Consider the following 19,789-nt stretch of genomic DNA (forward strand, 5'->3'; position numbering starts at 1 on the left):
CGCGTGCAGGGCACTCGCGCGCCTATTTTGCATAGGCCGCCGGGGCGTGTCCGGGGTCAGGCCGGGAGGGCAGTCCCGAGTCCCCCATTTATTTGATCTGATCAATATTGGCATGCCTTTCAAAATCGAAAAGCTGTTTTGTGGATGATGCTTGGGCTGGAAAATGTGGATTAAGTAGTCCTATCAATGAGAAAAGAAATGTCAGCCATTGTAAAGGAATGCTAATGCGGAGTATACTGCGAATATACAGGCCGATACAGTAAAGCACGGGCCTGCTTGTGTGCTTTTTTACGAGACTTAGACGTGCGTTTTAGACATGCAAGACGGATGTGTGATCCAGTATACGCTCTACCGTGTCCTTAACGCGTGCTGAAAACGACGCATAACAATTGACGCCCGCTGCATGTAGATACTATGTTAATGGTGTTTAATGATGTATAATGAGCTGATTAGCTATTCCCCTCGATACAGTAATGCTCGCCCAAAATAGCGCCTTTAACCTGCACATTTTCCGCGTGTTTACCCTCAATATTTACCGCCTACCCTGACCCTGGTGTTAGTGTGGTGCTCTGCTCTTGACAGTCGTGAATATCCAACGGACAACATCGGACAGTGTCATGGACTACATGTATATATTGGCTTTGGCAATCTTTTTTCAACGGGTGTGAAGGAGATTAAGAAATGCTCTGCGAGCGAATTCTAGACGGCCTATTGGAGACAACAGCCAACAGGAGTACCCAGCACAAAGACCGGAGGAGTTATATACATATTTTGTTTTTTTAATATCTAAGGGTAGCATGTTGTGTCTGGGCATCTACAATTATGCGTCCCTGAGGTTCCACTTCTATATATGAAGTGAAAAATGAAGTGAATAATCAAGATGTATTAGGATGATCTTCTTGTGTTGTTTTTTTATGCAGGCAAAGGCGGGACAGAGTCGTCCGTGCCCAGGACAGGGACAGAGTCGTCCGTGCTCAGGACAATAAACAGTGAAAATCAACAAAACAGAAGAGGAGCACATGCAGAGCATACAATAAGATTGAATACAATAAACAGTCAAAATCAACAAAACAGAAGAGGCGCACAGTAAACAGTGAAAATCAACAAAACAGAAGAGGAGCACATGCAGAGCATACAATAAAGATTGAATACAATAAAGAGGGAAAATCAACAACACAGAAGAGCAGATGCAGAACATGCAATAAAGACGTCCATGGCCGCTGCCTTGAGCGGGGGCCCCTACCTTGCATGTCCGGGCATTCAAGGCGCTCAAGGCAGTGGCCATGGACTTTGGAAGGCAGTGGGGCCTCCGATCATGGACGTCCAGAAAGAGGCGGGAATGTCTATGATCAGAGGCCCCTACCTTGCACGTCCGGGCGCTCAAGGCAGAGGCCATGGACATTAGAAGGCAGCGGGGCTCCGATCATGGACATTCGGAAAGAGGCGGGAACGTCCATGATCGGAGGCCCCTACCTTGCAATGGCCATGGACGTTGGAAGGTAACTATTTCCGGATGTCCAGGCTGCCTTGAGCACCTTTCCAGGCCTTCACAGGCGCACCTTTCCAGGCCTTCACAGGCCCTACCTTCCACATCCTGTACCAGGATGTGGAAGGTAGGGCCAACGTTCCCGCCTCTTTCCGGTCGTCCATGATCAGAGGCCCCACTGCCTTCCAATGTCCATGGCCGCTGCCTTGAGCACCCGGACGTGGAAGGTAGAGGGGCCTCTGATCAAGGACGTCCGGATGCTCAGGGCAGCGGCCCCGGTGTCCATGCGGGGTCTGTTGGAAAGAACCATCCACTTACCTGCTGAAAGCGTTGCCGATCGTCCAAATGATATCCAAAGGTACCGCTGTAACCGCTCTGTCCTGGCCCGAACCAAGTACAAAGGGATTTTTGCTACTTGGTGATGCGACTTATATACACGTCCAAGGTAGGATTATGACACGGCGATGATGTCACAAAGGGGGGGGGGAATGGGATAAGTTTCCAGATCGATGAAAAGTTTGGAATGTAACATTTCCAGATCGATAACATTTCCTACATTTTCAAAATGACATTAGAAATGACAGGTATGGATCCAGCGCACCCTGGATACTGGATAGGTGCTCTATACCGCTCTATACAGTAAAATCGATTGCGAACGCCACCCGCTTCATAGGCACGCTTTTGGGGCTCCTTTGGCGCCGCTTGGATTTGCGTCTAATTTGAATACTGAATTGAGCGGATCGAGAACCAAAATGTGCACGCGTCAAATGAGCAGGTGCCCAACACTGCCGCACTTTTTTTTATGCATCGGTACTGTATCGGTCCGATAGTGAGTTAGTAGAAATTCAATGATGACATCAGAGGATTTTTTAAATAAAAGGGTAACTTGATAACTTAGAGATATCTATGACACTAAAAGCAACCGTGCATTGTATGACCACAGTAAAATAACCTATTTGTTATGAATCCTAAATTGATGAAGCATGAATAATCGCTTTTACAGTATGTAATCAATTTTTTATGCTATTTATATCTATATTTATTTTTATTTTCATTCTCAGTTCTATGAATGATATTAACCAACTGGCATATTATCTCGTTAGGTTTCCTTTTTTGAACTTGAACAACAATATATATTCTATATATCGCGCATACAGGCAATAAATAATAAATAAAAAATAATGTTTTATACGTATACAAATACATTTTTGATAAAAACACTGTACTTACAATCTCTATATACATTGAGTTTCATGTGCCATACTCTGCATTAAGCGTGCCTCTTCTGTGATTCATATTGAACTTGTGCTGCTGACGTCTATATTTGTTTTTTCAATTTTGTCTTTGTTTCATTATTTATTTATTTATGAATAGGTGTGGTTTTTTGATAATTATTTATATTATCATTTTATATGTTACCGTTTTATATGTTATCATTTTATATGGCTCACACTAATTTATATGGTATTTTATATGTTATCTCAATATATTGTTTACATTTTACAGCCCCTGAAGCAACCCCTTGTAAGCGGACGAAACTCGGCCAGAGTCGGGCAATTGTTGAGAAACTTGTCTTCATTGCAATAAAGTATTTTAAGGACTTTCGGATCTCTCCCTTTTTTTTTTTTTTGTTACCCTCAAGGCATTGGTAGATAGTCTTCCTTGTTGTTTCTGCTGGGGATAGTAACAGGATCATCAAATGGAACCTCTTATCAAGTTACTGCGCTCAGGATGAAGAAAGCTCCTTCATGCTCATGTTGTTTAAGCTGAGTGAAAGCAGCCATTGAAGTTAAAGTCCAAAAGCTTCTTTTAAAAGATGTGTCTTCAGCTGCTTTTTGAAGGTGGTTAAAGCAGGATTGCTTCCAGAGTTGCTCAGACAAAGAATTTCAAAGAAAAGGGCCCAGCTACTATAAATGGTTTGCTTTTTTTTCACAAACTTCTGCAAGCTGGACTGACCACGTAGTGGGGAACATTGAAGAGACAGCAGCTAATAGATATTAATTCCACATTTAGTTTATATATTTTCAGAAGTGAGCTGATACATAGTGGTGTATCGTTGCTTTTTATTCAAGTAAATGGTTTTGAAAAATTGCCCTCCCTATGTTTAACACCCAATAAAGAAATGCTAAATTAAAAACGAAAAATTATTGCAAACTTACTCTGAAGGGCAACTTTTCATAGCAAGCTTTTAGCCTACTAACTTTAAAGCATGGACAAGTCCCATAAATACAGTTAAGGCTAAAAACTGGTTAATTTGCTTTCGTTGTGTGGTGGTGGCGAGAGGGAGGGCCTTCATTTTAAATCTCTTTAAAAATACATCCTTTTGTTAAAGCACTTTTGGTAGTAAAGGTTTTCCATTGTGGTAAGGATAAAAGGAAGGTGGAAGAGACGAAGAGAAAAACAAGTATAAAGCAACCTGCCCGCCAAGGCTGGGAAATATATCCAAACTTCTCTCAGGAGTCACCATGCCAGATTATCCAAAATCATTCTGGAGCCAATCAATCAGTGTCCTTACAGATGGAAGTTCCTGCGTCTACAAAGCTAACTAGATAGTTTTGGGTGATTGGAGGGAAAACATGTAAGCACATCTCAAATTCACACTTACTTTTTTCATTCTGCAAAGAAGCTTCTCCTTCTTCAATAGTAGTCAACAGCATTTCAGTGAGATCCTGTCTCTTACCAGCTACTGTGAAGCCGTTCCAGATATACATCATTTCCTGCAATCAGGGAAACAGGCACCCAAAACAGGGTTATGGAGGTTTCCAATTTATATCAAATTTCTTCCTAAACATATAAATTAATGGAATTCCTATCTTCAACTGAAGTATTGCCCATACTGTAACATTACTGAATACCTTCAACAGCTCTACCCATTTTCAACCATCACTGTAACTGGCACTACTTGACAGTCTCAGCAGGAGGCTAAAATGTGAACAGACCAGCTTGCTCATTTCTAGAGGTACCGTAAGTCCGCCCAGGACAGAGGCACCATAGGTAATTAGTGTGGGGGAAGCTTATATTTTCTGCTGTAGTAATCCATCCAAATGGCTAATGTGGTATATTCAGCCACTAATCCATCTAAATTATAGCCAGATAAGTAGTTATCCAACTATAATTCAGGTTAGCCAGATAACTAGTTATTTATTTGGATATCTTCAAAGATATCTGGTTAAGCAGAGATTTGTAAAATGAAAAATATATATATAAAGTGACTTGCAAAATTATTCGATCCCCTAAAAAGTCAGCAGATGTGTGGATTACAAGTGACATTTACATAGATTGTTCCAGACGGTGAGCCGGATTTTAAAACCTACGCGCGGGCGTTGATTTGTGCGCACAACCCAGCACGCACAAATCTACGTCCGATTTTATAACATGCGCGTGTAACCGTGCGCATGTTATAAAATCTGGGGTCGGCGCAAGCAAGGGGGTGCACACTTGTGCACCTTGCGCGCCGAGCCCTAGGGGAGCCCTGATGGTTTTTCCTGTTCCCTCCAAGGCCGCTCCGAAATCGGAGCGGCCTTGGAGGGAACTTTCCTTCCGCCCCCACCTTCCCCCCCCTAACTTTTGTTCCATAAGTTGCGCCTGCCTCCGGGCAGGTGTAGGTTGCGCGTGCCGACCGAGTGCCGGCACGCAATCCCACAACACGGCCACTGTGCCAGAGGCCTCCATCCCGCCCTGCCCCCTTCACAAAGCCCCTGGACATACGCGCGTCCCGGGGTTTGCGCACATCGCCAGGCCTATGCAAAATAGGCTCGGCGCGCGTAGGGCTTTTAAAATCTACCCCAGTATGTTTATTGCAAACCAGTATGCTCTTAAAGTAAATTTTCAAAGTCACAATTCATTATTTCTCTGCATTTTTTGTAAAATAACATTATAAACTGAAAAATGCTGCTTGCATGAGTATTCAACCCCTGTGCTGTGGAAGCTCAAAGTTTACACAGATGAAAGATATTGCCCTAACAATTGGCTTACAATTGGCTGCTACCTGTGAATCATTACAAAAAGATCAGCTTTTCTAGATAAAAGACTTCCTAATTCCAGTACCATTGGTCAGACTATGAATCTGAGGAAAAGCTGTAAAAAATGAAGCCTAAAGAGCATTCTAAAGAAATAAAGATAAAGTTATAGACATGCAAAAGGCAGGAAGTGGCTACAAAATATACTCTTTTGGATAATAGAAGGAATAGGAGGCACTCCATGAAGTTAGCATGTAGCACATTTAAAACTAATCGGAGAAAATTATTTTTCACTCAACGCACAATTAAACTCTAGAATTTGTTGCCAGGGGATGTGGTTAGTGCAGTAAGGGGTAGATTTTTAAAAACTGCGCAATCGCGTACTTTTGTTTGCGCAGCAGGCGCACACAAAAGTACGCTGGATTTTATAAGATACGCGCATAGCCGCGCGTATCCTGTAAAATCCTGGATCGGCGCGCACAAGGCTGCCGATTTTGGGCAGCCGGCGCGCGCCGAGCCGCGCAGCCTGCTTCCGTTCCCTCCGAGGCCGCTCCGAAATCGGAGCGGCCTCGGAGGGAACTCTCTTTCGCACTCCCCTCACCTTCCCCTCTCTTCCTCTACCTAACCCACCCCCCCCGGCCCTATCTAAACCCCCCCCTACCTTTATCCATGGATGTACGCCTCCTGGAGGGAGACGTAAATCCACGCGCGCCGAGATCTGACCCGGGGACGGTTCCGGAGGGCGCAGCCACGCCCCTGGAATGCCCTGACCCGAAACCACGCCCCCGGGCCCGCCCCCGAAACGCCGCGTCCCGCCCCCAAAACGCCGCATCGTTCGGCCCCGCCCCCAACACGCCCCCGTCCAAAAACCCCGGGACCTACGCGCATCCCGGGGTTCTGCGCGCGCCGGCGGCCTATGGAAAATAGGCGTGCCTGCGCGCAAGGCCCTGCTCGCGTAAATCCGGGCGGATTTACGCGAGCAGGGCTTTGAAAATCCGCCCGTTAGTGTAACTGGGTTTAAAAAAGGTTTGCATAAGTTCTTGGAGGAGAAGCCCATTACCTGCTATTAATCAATTTGACTTAGAAAATAGCCACGGCTATTACTAGCATCAGTAGCATGGGATATACTTAGTTTTTGGGTTCTTGCCAGGTACTTGTACCCTGGATTGGCCACTGTTGGAAACAGGATGCTGGGCTTGATGGACCCCTTGGTCTGACCCAGTATGGCAATTTCTTATGTTCTTATCCCAGTGAGCACTGTTAGATCAACTGTGAGGAAATGGAAGCTGCATCATACCACCCAGACACTGCCTAGACAAGGCCATCCCTCAAAACTCAGCATCAAAGCAAGAAGGAGACTTGTGAGGGAAGTCACAGAGAGGCCAACAATCACTACGAAGGAGCTACAGAGTTCAGTACTGAGACTGGAGTGGAGGTGCACCATATAATCATATCAAGAGACCTGCATGCAACTGGCCTGCATGGGAAGGTGGCTAGAAAGAAATCATTACTGAAGAAAAGCGATAATCAAAGCATATCTGGAGTTTGCCAGAGTGACCCAGCTAAAAGACAGAATAAGGTTTTGTGGAGAGATGAGACAAAAATGGAGCTTTTTGGCCCAAATTCAAAATGCCAAGTGTGGTGCAAACCTAACACTGCCCATTCCTCAGCAAACATCAAATCAACAGTAAAGTATGAGGTAACAGCATCATGTTGTGGGGAAGCTTTTCTTCAGTGGGGACTTGGCATATAGTTAAAATTAAAGGTCAGGGGGAGTGCGTGAAGGAGAAGGAGGAGGTGTTCACCTTCCCTGGGCTGCCAATACCGGATTCCGAGGTAAAGAACTTGCGGCAGGAGAGCTTTGAGTTGCCTACGGGTGACGTCAGCCGAGGGCGCCCCTACTGACAATAAAAGCTGAGGAAGGGCGGTGCCCCGCCACCGCCAGCACGCCGTCTAAGTCGCGTGCTCCGAAGGGGTGTGCGGCTTGGTCCGGCTTAGGCCGGCGAAGGCCGGAGGCCGGCCTGGAGATTTTGTTTTGATCTTTGAATTTCCTCGATGGGCAAGAAACGGAAGGCGAAATTCAGCACCTCATCTCCAGTGCTACAACATAGCATCGGCCCGATGGACCAACACGTTGTTAGGGTGTTGGAGACGCCACAAGAGGACAGTTCTTGAGGTATATCTTTGACCTCCTTAAGTCCTGGTGAAGGACCAACGTCCTTATTACAGCCGTCAGCGTTAACATCTACAGAAACAACTCGAGAACTGGTAGGAGCAGCTCAGGGAGGCATAAGTATGCCTCATGGGACTGAGAATGTTAATCCATCTGGTATTAATGTACAACAATTAATGCTCCCAGTTAACTCAGGATCAGGCTTTAATCCGATGGTAATTTCGGAAAATGTTACTTTAGCTGATCTAGATAGAATGATTTCTAAGTTAGATAATAATGTGATAAAGATGAATGAATCTTTGGTGGCAGATATTAATTCTAATAGAAGTCTAATAGATGAGCAAGTGAAGAAGGTAGAAAAACATGAGGAAGATATGTTGGTTTTAACAAATAAGATACAATTAATTCAGTCCTCGGAGAATGTGTTTCTACATGATAGTATTACGATGCATAAGGAAATTGAGCATATAGAGAATTTGTTAAGATCTAGAAATTTGAGAATAATAAATTTCCCCATTACTCTGTTATTATCTCCTTGGGAGATGTTTAAAAAATTCTTAAAAGAGTTTTTATTGTATCCAGATGTGGACATCCCCAAAATCTCAAAAATGTATTACTTGATAAAAAGGCCAATCAGTGGTACTGAAGGGCAAAATGAAAATGGAGATGTCCCATCTACTCTGGGAGTGTCGACTTTCTTAGAGGAGTCGATGGATGTAATAAATAATAGAGCTACTCTTTTTATTTCCTTTGTAGCGGAACAAGATAAAGAGATATTGTTTAAAAAAAATGTTAGATCTAAAGATATGTTGTTTTGTGGGCACAAGGTACAGATATTTCCGGATGTGGCTAGAGCCACACAGGCAAGAAGAAAATACTTCTTGTCTTTAAAAAGTCGAGTAATTGTTGCTGGAGCCACATTTTTTCTAAAGTTTCCGTGTTTATGTTTAGTAAACTATAGAGGTAAAAGACTTGGTTTTGTTGACTCAACACACTTGGAAACCTTTCTATTAGATAAAAGTCAAGCTGAGGCGTTAAAGGATGATGGTACGTAAAAAATTGTATTACTCCTTTTTCCTTATTGTATTAGTTATGATAAATTAAATTTTCAGAAGTCTCCCCCAATTATGGCATATGTAACAACTGAATGATTTGATAATAATGCATTTCTTTTATTATTTACTATGTTGAAATACATATTTACTTGTTTCATGATGTAAGTCATTGATAAGAAAAGTTAATAAAGATTAAATAAAAATTAAAAAAATTAAAGGTCAGATGGATGGTGCAACATACAGGGAGATACTGCAAGTCGACCTGCTTCAGTCTGCTAAAAAAAACTAAAACGGGAGAAAGTTCACCTTTCAGCAGGACAATGATCCCAGGCACAAAGCCAAAGCAACACAGGAGTGGCTGAACAGCAAAAAGGTGAATGTTCTATAATGGCCAAGTCAAAGTCCAGATCTCAATCTAATCGAGAATCTGTGGCAATATTTGAAAATTGCAATCCATAAGCATCATCCAACCAACCTGAACAACCTGGTGCAAATATGCCAGGAAGAATGGGCAAAAATCACTTCCAAACAAAGTGTATGCAAAGCTGGTAGAAACGTTTCCCAACAGACTTAAAGCTGTTACTGCAGCAAAAGGTGGTTCTGCCAAGTACTAATCTGAAGGGGCTGAATACTTATGCAAGCAGCATTTTTCAGTTTTTTAAGATCTTACTCTTTTATTGTGATGATACAAAGCATCGCTTTTTCTGCCCCATTTTGTACGTTGGCAAAATCAGGAGTGTGACATCTCATAATCAAAAAGAGATAATGAAACTGAAAATGTAGTGAATAATTCTGAGGAGGAAGACATTGTCCAACTATGCATGAAGAGTGTTTATTCAATTTTTCTCAGATACACAGGTCCCTGGGCTACGTTTTTAGCACAGGGTTTGATTTTAATTTGCCAAACTTGACACAAAGTATGGCCAGAATCAGACTCATTTTAAAGAGAAATTTAGTCTTAACTGCTAATTTCCTTTCTTTGAGTCCAGCCAGACCAGTCCAGATGCAGAGTTTAGGCTCCTTTACCAGCAGAGAATAGGTATGCTGATGTCATCAGAAGAGAACAGATATGCTGTTGTCACCCTTTGTAGGGTCTTATGCTGACCTCAACCTGCCAGTATTCTTCCTTTCAAACTAAACAGAGAACTTCCCATACCCCACTAACCCAGGGGCTTCCCAAGGCATACAACCAAGATACACTCCTACAATAGTCAACTGTAACACTATATTTTCTGCAACTATGTTCCTAATAACGCTATCAGAATAGAATCGGAATGAGAATACCTTCTGGCAGTCTGAGAGAATCCTGGACTGGTCTGGCCGGATTCAAAGAAAGGCTAAATTACTCATTCACCCAGCCAGACCAGTCCAGATGCATGGGATGTACCCAAGATCTCTCTCAGAATGTGTGGGAACTGCCAGATTCACTCTCAAAATGCTTGAGCCAAAGGCTGCATCCTCACTGGCTCGATCCAGCCAGCAATGCTTTGAAAAAGAGTGATAGCAAGCCTTACAAATTTCCACCGGTGACACCAACTGAAGTTCAGTCCAAGTCAAAGCCTGTACCCTGGTAGAATGAGCCTGAATATCGGTAAGAAGTTACATTCTTAGCGATATTCGCAGAGCCAATCACTTACTTTATCAACCTGGTAATGGAAGCCTACACCACTTCCACTTTCCAAAAATGTGGCAGCGGGTTCCATAACTGCTCAGGAATTCACCCCGGAATCATCCACCTCCTGAGAGAGAAGCAGACAAGAACGCACCACAAGAGCACAACAGGAAGCAATCTGCAGAGTCATTGCCACTGCATCAAAGGCCTGCTTAAGGATAGATTCAATCTGCCTATCATGCACATCCTTCAAAGCCACTCCTCCCTCCACAGGAATAGTTGTCCATTTATATACGGTGCAGACAAGGCATCCACTTTGGGGAAAATGCAAACGCTCTCTCACAGCTCGATCCAGAGGGTATAGGCCTTCCAATGCCCGACCCCCTTTGAAATTTGCCTCCGGGGCGTCCCATTCAAGATCAATCAATTCTCAAATGGCAATCAGAACATGGAAAAAGCAAGAGGCTTTACGCAAGGAGATCAAAATGGGATTGTTCTTCGGCTCTAACATAGAATCCACCCCAGGCATTCCCAGCATCTTCAATGACTGGGAAATCAGGGCAGGTAGTTCATCTCTATGAAAGAACCAAAACATGGTTTGATACAGCTCCAAACCAGGAAGAATTTCACCAAGGAATCAGGATCTGTCTTCATCATCCGTGCCATCCGGGTCCCCACCAGAGCTTAACCGTAGAAGTGGAAGAGGGCGGGGCCACCAGCTGAGGGTCCGTCCTGTCCGGAGTGGGCAAAGTGGAGAACTGTGCCTGAATAAAGGATTGTAAAACTTGAAAAAACTCCACCCAAGACAAAGCAGCCAGATCCAAATGAAGCCCAGAAGGTACTGGAGCGGGCCCAATTGAACTGCCATCTCCTGTGGAGGTGCCATTCAAGGGAGTACAAAGATCTGGTGCACATCCAGCCAAAACTGTAACCAGACCATCAACAGAATAAGAAGATCCAGACTTAGCAAAATCCGAGGAAGACAACTCTCCTTGAGCATATGAACAGCACTGACACATGTTGGAAGACAGTTCAAGCTGAGAAGCCCTAATATGACAGGCAACACAAAGAGAAAGGCGCTTAGGCTTCTTGTTTATCGGTGCCATGAGCAGCGGTAACTGTATATTCAAATGGCTCGTGCTTAAAAAAGTTGCACGCACAAATTAGGCACTCCACCAATAAGCGTGGCAAGGCACACGCACTACTAATGCACCCCGCTGCAGTATATCACCACGCACAAAAAAGTTATGTATGGAAAAGTCATGCCTAGCCCGGCACGCACAACATGTGTGCAAAGCCATCACATTGTGTAAACCAACATCCTGTAGAGGGCAGTAAAGCACACACAAGTGCACATGAAAATGCCACTGCGGCCTACCACAAGGTGCTCCTAGAAAAAGCCTACCGCAGGGCCTAGCCCACCTGAGCCACTCAACCCACCAGGCTGCCTAGTTCCCCTAACCCCAACGGGAGTGGGAATATCGGGACAGTGCTCAGAGCATTGAGACTAAAGGAAGGCTTAAACCCCCTATCTCTGTAGGTAAAAGTTCTTCTTTTTTTTTTTTTTTTAAACTTACCGGAGCTCAGCGCTTGCCGGCTGAGTACAGAGATGGTCTCCGACTGTAGGGGGGGAGAGGGCATCTGCCGTTACCACTGCGTTTGGTCTTTTGCACCCACTGCCTTTCAGCTGTACAAGCAGATAAGTCCACGCTGGGAACCGGTTACCGGGCCAAGGCATACCTCTGAGGGACCACGGAAATCACCTATGAATTCTCAACTGGGGGAGGGACCTTTAGGTATCACCGCAGGAGAGCAGGGCTTTCGTTTCTCAATATAAATTCTCTTTTCAAAATTTACAGCAATCCCCATGGGGAGATGCACAATCACCATCTGCTGGAGATGGAGAATACTGGCAGGCTGGGTCACTGTCTTCATCTGCTGGCAGTTGAGCATATCCCACTGGTCCTGAGTCCATCGCCTACACGTTAGGAGATTTGGAGTCTTCTTATCTAATTCTCAGTCCCCATCTTCCTGGAACCTCTTCCTCACTGGCGCAGAAAAAAATCCCCTGGGAGGAACAGGCACCTGGAAAAGGACCTAGTCCTGCCTTTAGCTCCCCAAGAAAAATCCTGCTGCAACAGCTCTGGGGAAATAGCAGAGGCTGACCCTGAAGATACACTGGCAGCAATTGCCAGAAATCCCCAGGAGAGTCCTGAGCCCGAAAAAACCAATCTTATCCTTGAGCCAAAAGCAGTAATATAGGAAGCTCCATTTCAGCCTTCCCCAATAGACACCGCAGTCCCAATATGGCCATTGTTCTCACGGCAGCCGATAGCCCGTCCGCTTGCAGGAACTCCCTTTGACTCCACTGCAGGGACCCCATTGCTCAGCTCTTTCCCCTTCATCCTGCCACTGATGGCAGATACTGCCATTCCCTATGCCAGAGTGGCAAAACACACAAGTAACAGGTACTGTCTGACCTAGTGCACTTGGATGGTCCTGGCATGTTCTTCCGCCTGGAGTAGTACTCACGCTGCATGCTACCTGCCTGCTCCTCCATGGCAGACTACTGCGGCACTGGAACTGCTTAATGGTGTCCTGACTGTCTCTCCTTCCAAACTTTATTCTTAGCTTCTTTTCTTTCAAATTTAAAAATTTGTTCTGGAGGAGAGAGAGGAGCAGCCAAAATAAGGAGAACTTTCGGACAGGTGGAAGTCGGGGGGGGGGGGGGGGGAGAAGAAGTTTGCAAAAGACAGGGCAAAGGTCCCCAACCAAATAGCTCCCCCTCAGGCACACCCTCTAGAACTTTGACTGGCACCTACTGGGAACGCCCAGCATGGCACTAAACCTGCAGCCAGCAGGGGTCCCTGTTCAGTCTTGTTTAAAGCTACAGGAAGTGCCGAAAAATAAAATAAGAAAACGTAACAAACCCAACACCGCAGGGCGGTGGGCGGGTTTCGTGAGGACTAACATCCTGCTGTCCTGTGAGAACACCTGTTACAGGTAAGCAATATTTGCTTTCTCACAGGACAAGCAGGATGGTAGTCCTCGTATATGGGTGAGTACCGAGCTGCGGATGTCCGAGAAATGCACCAAATGTACCCAGGTGTGCAAGGCACTAGGACTAGGATAAAATTTGGCCGAGGGTATCCTGAACCCTAACGGGCAGGCGGAAGGGTGTTGGTACGTCACATTGTAAAAAGGTTACGAAGGACAGACTGGCCGAAGATGGAATCTTGTCTTCCAGGTTTGTCCAAGCAATAGTGGGCTGAAAAGGTGTGGAGAAAACTCCATGTAGCAGCCCTGCAAATGTCAGAAAGCGGCACCGATCGTAGGTGTGCTACTGAAGTCGCCATGGGCCTCACAGAGTGTGCTTTAACACGGTCTTGAAATGGAATGCCCGCTTGCTGATAGCAAAAGGATATGCAGTCCGCTAACCAGGAGGAGAGAGTCTGCTTACCCACAGGCTGCCCTAATTTGTTAGGATGGAAAGAGATGAACAATTGAGTGCTTTTCCTGTGGGCAGCTGTACGGTCTAGGTAGAACGCTAGAGCCCGTTTACAGTCAAGGGTATGTAGAGCCTGCTCTCCTGGGTTGGAATGGGGCCTGGGAAAGAAGGTAGATAGTATGATGGATTGATTTAAATGAAAATCCGAAACTAACTTGGGTAAGAATTTAGGGTGAGTGCGGAGTACTGCCCGGTCCTGCAGAGGTTTATTGTAAGGCGGATAGCTAACTAGGGCCTGTAATTCACTAACTCTGCGAGCTGAAGTGATTGCCAAAAGGAAAATCACTTTCCATGTGAGATATCGAAGTTCACAGGAGTGAAGAGGCTCGAATGGTGGTTTCATGAGCCGACCCAAAACCAGGTTAAGGTCCCAAGAACGGACCAGAGGATGCAGTGGAGGCTTGAGGTGAAGCAAGCCTTTCAGAAAACGTATTACAAGGGGTTGTACTGATATAGGAACATCCCTGATACCTTTATGGAAGGCGGCTACCGCACTGACATGCATTCTGATGGAAGAAGTTTTTAGACCTGATTCTGATAAATGCCAGAGATAGTCCAAAAACTTCGTGATTGGACAGGTAAAGGGGTCAAGGGACTGAGAAGAGCACCATGAAGTGAACCTGTTCCATTTGTAAGAGTAAGCTTTTCTCGTGGAAGGCTTCCGTGAAACAATCAAGACACGGAAACTGGTTCAGAAAGGTTAAGTGGCTGAAGGATTAACCTTTCAACATCCATGCCGTCAGGGAAAAGGCGTGAAGATTGGGATGGCGGAGGCACCCGTCGTTTTGAGTAATCAGAAGCGGGTCCTTTCCCAAGGGAATGTGACTGTGAATGGAGAGATCCTGCAGAATTGGAAACCACACTTGGCGTGGCCAGTGAGGAGCTACCAGGATCATGGTTCCCTTGTCCTGACGTAATTTCATGAGAGTCTGCGAGAGAAGAGGAAGTGGAGGGAATGCGTAGAGCAGACCGGTTGCCCACGAGAGGGAGAATGCATCTCTGGGCTGAGAGTGTTTTCTGCGAATGAGAGAGCAGAAGTTCTCTACTTTGCGATTCTGAGGAGATGCAAAGAGGTCTAACTGAGGATATCCCCATTGTTGGAAGATGGAGTTCGCTACCGAGGGGGTTGAGAGACCACTCGTGCAGTTGAAAGATGTGACTCAACTTGTCTGCCAACACATTGTCCACTCCCAGCAAGTAGGTGGCCCTGAGGTACATTGAATGGGAGAAAGCTTCAACCCATATCTGTGCAGCTTCCTGACACAGAAGGAAGGAGCCCGTGCCTCCCTGTTTGTTGATGTACCACATGGCCACCTGGTTGTCCATCTGGATCAGGATAACTTGATTTAAGAGGCAATCCTGAAATGCCCTGAGAGCATATCTGATTGCTCGAAGCTCCAGGAAATGTATTTGGTGTTTGGCTTCCTTTGGAGACCAAGAGCCTTGTGTCTGCAGATTGGTCATATGGGCTCCCCATCCAAGGTTGGAAGCATCGGTGATGAGAATTAATTGAGGGTCTGGAGTCTGAAAGGGCAAGCCGTGGAGGAGATTGATCTGATTTTTCCACAAGGCTAGAGACTGACGGAGTGAGTCAGTTACGTGGACAATGGTCAACAGGGGCTGAATGCTTTGAGTCCATTGAGAGCGTAGAATCCACTGCATGACTCTCATGGCCAAACGGGCCATTGATGTGACCTGAACTGAGGATGCCATGTGTCCCAGGAGGATGAGAAAGTGGCGTGCAGTCGCGGAGTGCTGAGACTGCAGCTGGTGTGCAAGAGACACTAGAGTGAGGGCTCGCTGTCAAGGCAGGAAAGCCTTTGCCTGCAAGGTGTCCAAGTCTGCCCCAATGAACGACAAGGTTTGAGATGGGACTAAGTAGGATTTGTCATAATTGATGAGAAATCCTAATGAAATTACAGTGTGTAAGGTTAGATTGAGGGACGACAGAGCAGCTTGCTGAGTGGGAGCCCTGATTAACCAGTCATCTAGACAGGGGTAGACGTGAACACCTTGGGTCCTGAGGAAGGCTGCAACTACTACATTTTGGCGCAGATGCTAGGCCGAATGGAGGAACTCGGTATTGATAGTGCTTGGGGCCTACTACAAAACTTAGGTATTTGTGATGAGATGGAGTTATCGCAATATGAGTGTATGCGTCCAGAGAGCAGAGCCAGTCTCCTCTTTGTAGAAGAGGAAGAAGCGAGCCTAAGGTTACCATCTTGAACTTCTCTTGCTGGAGGTACTTGTTGAGGGCCCGTAGGTCCAGAATAGGATGAACACCTCCCGATTTTTTGGGGATTAGAAAGTACCGGGAATAGAATCCTAGCCCATGCTGAGAGTAGGGTACGGGTTCTATTGCCTTGGACTGGAGAAGGAGGGAGACCTCTTGATCCAGATGGATGGAGTGATCGGATGTTCTCCACGTCCGTAGAGGTGGGGAGTCCGGTGGCACGGAGAGAAAGTTCAGGTGGCAACCCTGAGCAGCAGCCAGCTTCCATTGCCTCATATACCAGTGGGAGGTCGATGGAGCCCCTTCCACAATATATGGCACTCAATCACCTCAGACCAATGGGTACTGTCGATAATTGCTCAGGAGAAGTAAAAAACCTGAAGCAGGCCCTGGTTGAGGAGCTGCTTGTGGTTTTTGTTTACGTGTTTGACGAGTCTGTGCTTTTTGAAAAGGTCTCGTGGCACGGAAAGGGCAGACGAGTCGCCGCTCCGAGAAACGGCTCAGCCCGTTCCTCCGCCGCTGGGGAAGAGGGGAGGGAGTAGGGACTGCCGGACAGTTACACACAGGAGGAGGAAAGAATAAAAGAGTCACCGAGCCAGTCCATCCAGCGCCGGGGAAAGGGGGGGGGGAGGGAGTTGGGACGGCCGGAGCAGAGCAAATGCGCATTGTGAAATTAAACCAGACTGAGCCATGGCAAAGCGTGGCTGGGAAACAGCTAGTATTTCATACAAAGACACCTAAAAATAATCTCTCATGATATAAAATGTGGACTCTTCCATTAACATACTTTCCTGATAATACCAAAACCTCCTTAATAAAGCTCTGTCAAATATAAATATGGCTAAACATATTCCAAAGACTGCATTTTGAGGGCAATCTTCATAAGTGATTGACACATGTATACTGGCTATCTGAAAACTGCTCAGCCTTTATCTGGTTAAAACGACCTGTGGGGATTGACAATATGTGTACCTTTAGCCAGATAAAAAATAAGTGAGCCTGGAGGTATGTTTAGGTCATAGGAGAGAAATAACAGGTACCTCTTCCTGGGGCAATTTTCAAAATTAATGTTTTGAGTTTTTCTCTCTCCAGCAAGCTTCTTTACTAATTTTCTTTTGTCCTGACATATTAATGATTTACATCTGACTCGCCAGTACTTATGCTCCATCTTAATTTTCTTCATTCAGATTTACTTTCCAGGTTTTTTTTCTGATGTCCTTTTGGCTTTCATGGCCTCTTTCATCTCACCATTTAACCATGCTGACAGTTATTTGGTCTTCTTTCCACCTTTTTTATTTTAATGCATAGAATACATCTAGACTGGACTTACAAGTCAGGATTTTTAAGCAGCATCCACCTGCATGCAAACTTTTAATATTTCTAATCACTCCTTTTAGTTTTTTTCCCTAATTTCCTTATGTTATCATTGTCTCCCCTTTTTAAAGTTAAATGCTAATGCGGTAGTTTTCTTTAATGCCCTGCCTTCAGTAATTATGTTAAATTTGATAATGTTATGATCACTATTGCCAAGAGGCGCCACCACTGTTACCTCTCGCATCAAATCCTGTGTTGCACTGCAGATTATATCTAGAGTATTCTTCCTTCTGATCAGTTCTAGGACCAATTTCTCTGTAGAGCAGTCATTTATGGCATCTAGAAACTTTACCTCTCTAGCATGTCCCAATGAGACATTTACTCAATCAGTAATACACTAACTGAAATCTCCCATTATTGTGTTTCATAATTCATTAGTTTTCCTAATTTTTGTTTGCATTTCACTGTCTCTTCATCCTGGCCAGATGGATATTGTATACCCCCACTGTTATATTCTTCATCCTGAGCGGGTGAATGTTGTATACCCCTACTGCTATATTTTTCCCCATTTCACACGGAATTTCTACCCATAGAGATTCCACAGTGCATTTTGTCTCCTGCAGGACTTTTATCCTGTTTAACTCTATGCCATCCTTAACATATAGTGCTATTCCTCCCCCAATTTGATCTCGTATATCATTTAAATATAATTTGTACCCTGGTATCACAGTGTCCTATTGGTTATCCTACTTCCACAGTTCTCAGATTCCTATTATGTCTGCATCATCCTTCAGTGCCATACATTCCAACTCTCTATTTTTTTTTTATACTTCTGGCATTCACATAGTCAATTCAAAGTATTGTTTTCACAACCTGCCTAGCAGTTGAAAAAGGTAGTTTGGCTTATTTATCTCTGTATGTATTTTATTTAAATGCAGTGGGCTACTTCTCCCTCTCTCACAACCTTTCTATTGTGATATTCTAATTTCCCTCTTAAATCAGTATTCTTTGAAAAACTTCACTTTGAATCATACTCTTCTGAGTGATGGTCTGCTTTCCCCCATGATTTAGTTTAAAAGCGGCTCTTTCTCCACGCCATAAAACTAACTGATAGCAGAATTAAAACAAATTTAAGAAAGTATTTTTTCAAAACAATGAACAATTAAAGTTGTTGAGTTTGTTGCCAGAAAATGTGGTCAAGGCTAGCAGTATAGCTGAGTTACATAAAAAGAAAAAGGTTTGGACAAGTTTCTGCAGGTCTATACATAATTATAAATAATTTGATGTTTCCAATGAGCAATTTGGAACAGACTTTACTATTGGGATCTGCCAATGTGACCTGCATTGGCCACTGTCAGAGACAGAATGCTGGGCTCGATGGACCCATTGAGAAATGGCTCTCAAAAAGAAAATTAGATATCTAAAGAATTTTGCCGATTTTCAATTACTGAAAACCTTTGCCTTCCCTCCTGTTTTGGTACTACAGGTTATGCAATAATATTCCTGCAATACCAGTATGAATGAGGCTGTAAGACTGTCATGGTACCCACCAGTGCTGGGAGAACCAACTTCACAGGATTGGTGCTACTGTAGCGCCGGGATTTCCTCACGGCAAATTTTTCTGTTGGTATAGACTTCCCTGCAATCCTTTGTTTCAAGCCTTCCACTTGTCTGCAAGAAATAAATATTAATAAAAAAAAGAAGAGAAGCTTGTTCCACGTAAGTGTAGATTTATGCACTTTTTAATAAGAGGGTTATATCTTGTGCATGCTTTGCAATACTAAAAACAAAGCAAAACAGCACAAAAAGTAATAATCACCTTATGTCATTTTAACATATCACTGCTGAGCTGGCCTGGGATTTCAGGCACATTGACAGCACAGCACTTGTGTCTGTACGATGGAAGAGCTCAGAAGGAAAAAATCCTGGGCCCGATATTCAAAGCGCATTGAACACTATTTAGCCAGGTAAGTGGGACTTATGTGGCTAAGTAGCAGCCGCTGAATTTGCACCTTTGTTCAGCAGCCACCACTTAGCTGTATTAAGTCTCTTATATGGATAAACATTACATGGAAGGCATGTACTGGGTGGATTGAGGGCGGAGTGAGTTAGGCGTTTAAGTATAATTGTAAGTTTAGATGCCCCATAGATTTATCCAGCTAAGTGCGTGTATACATATATCTATAGATATATATATAGATATATGTATATAGATATATCTATATCTATATACATATACTTGTATATTCAGCAGCTTCACTGTGCCATTAAATATACATCATAACTTAGCCAGATAAGTTCTAACTGGCTAAGTTACTTACATGGCCAGCTTTGAATATCTACCCTCCGATTGCACAGATGAAATAAAGGTACTATGCAGACCAGTCCTCAGTTAATAAAGTATACCCTGTGAATGAATCTCTTCCCTTTCTGAACAGAAACCAGAATG

The 19,789-nt window shown here is 44.5% G+C and overlaps 1 protein-coding gene across 4 annotated transcripts in view; it reads right to left on the reverse strand.

Annotated features, from left to right (window-relative positions):
* The window catches only part of TTC39B (tetratricopeptide repeat domain 39B), a 284,247-nt gene that overhangs the window by 31,008 nt on the left and 233,450 nt on the right, over positions 1-19,789 (reverse strand). For all 4 annotated transcript variants that reach the window (XM_029605819.1, XM_029605828.1, XM_029605809.1 and 1 more), the window contains 2 exons: positions 18,891-19,011; positions 4,092-4,203 (listed from right to left, as the gene is read on the reverse strand). In XM_029605819.1, coding sequence (XP_029461679.1) covers positions 4,092-4,203; positions 18,891-19,011 — 233 coding nt within the window. The remainder of the gene's footprint in view (positions 1-4,091; positions 4,204-18,890; positions 19,012-19,789) is intronic.

This window comes from Rhinatrema bivittatum, chromosome 1, assembly GCF_901001135.1.
Source record: "Rhinatrema bivittatum chromosome 1, aRhiBiv1.1, whole genome shotgun sequence".
NCBI lineage: Eukaryota > Metazoa > Chordata > Amphibia > Gymnophiona > Rhinatrematidae > Rhinatrema > Rhinatrema bivittatum.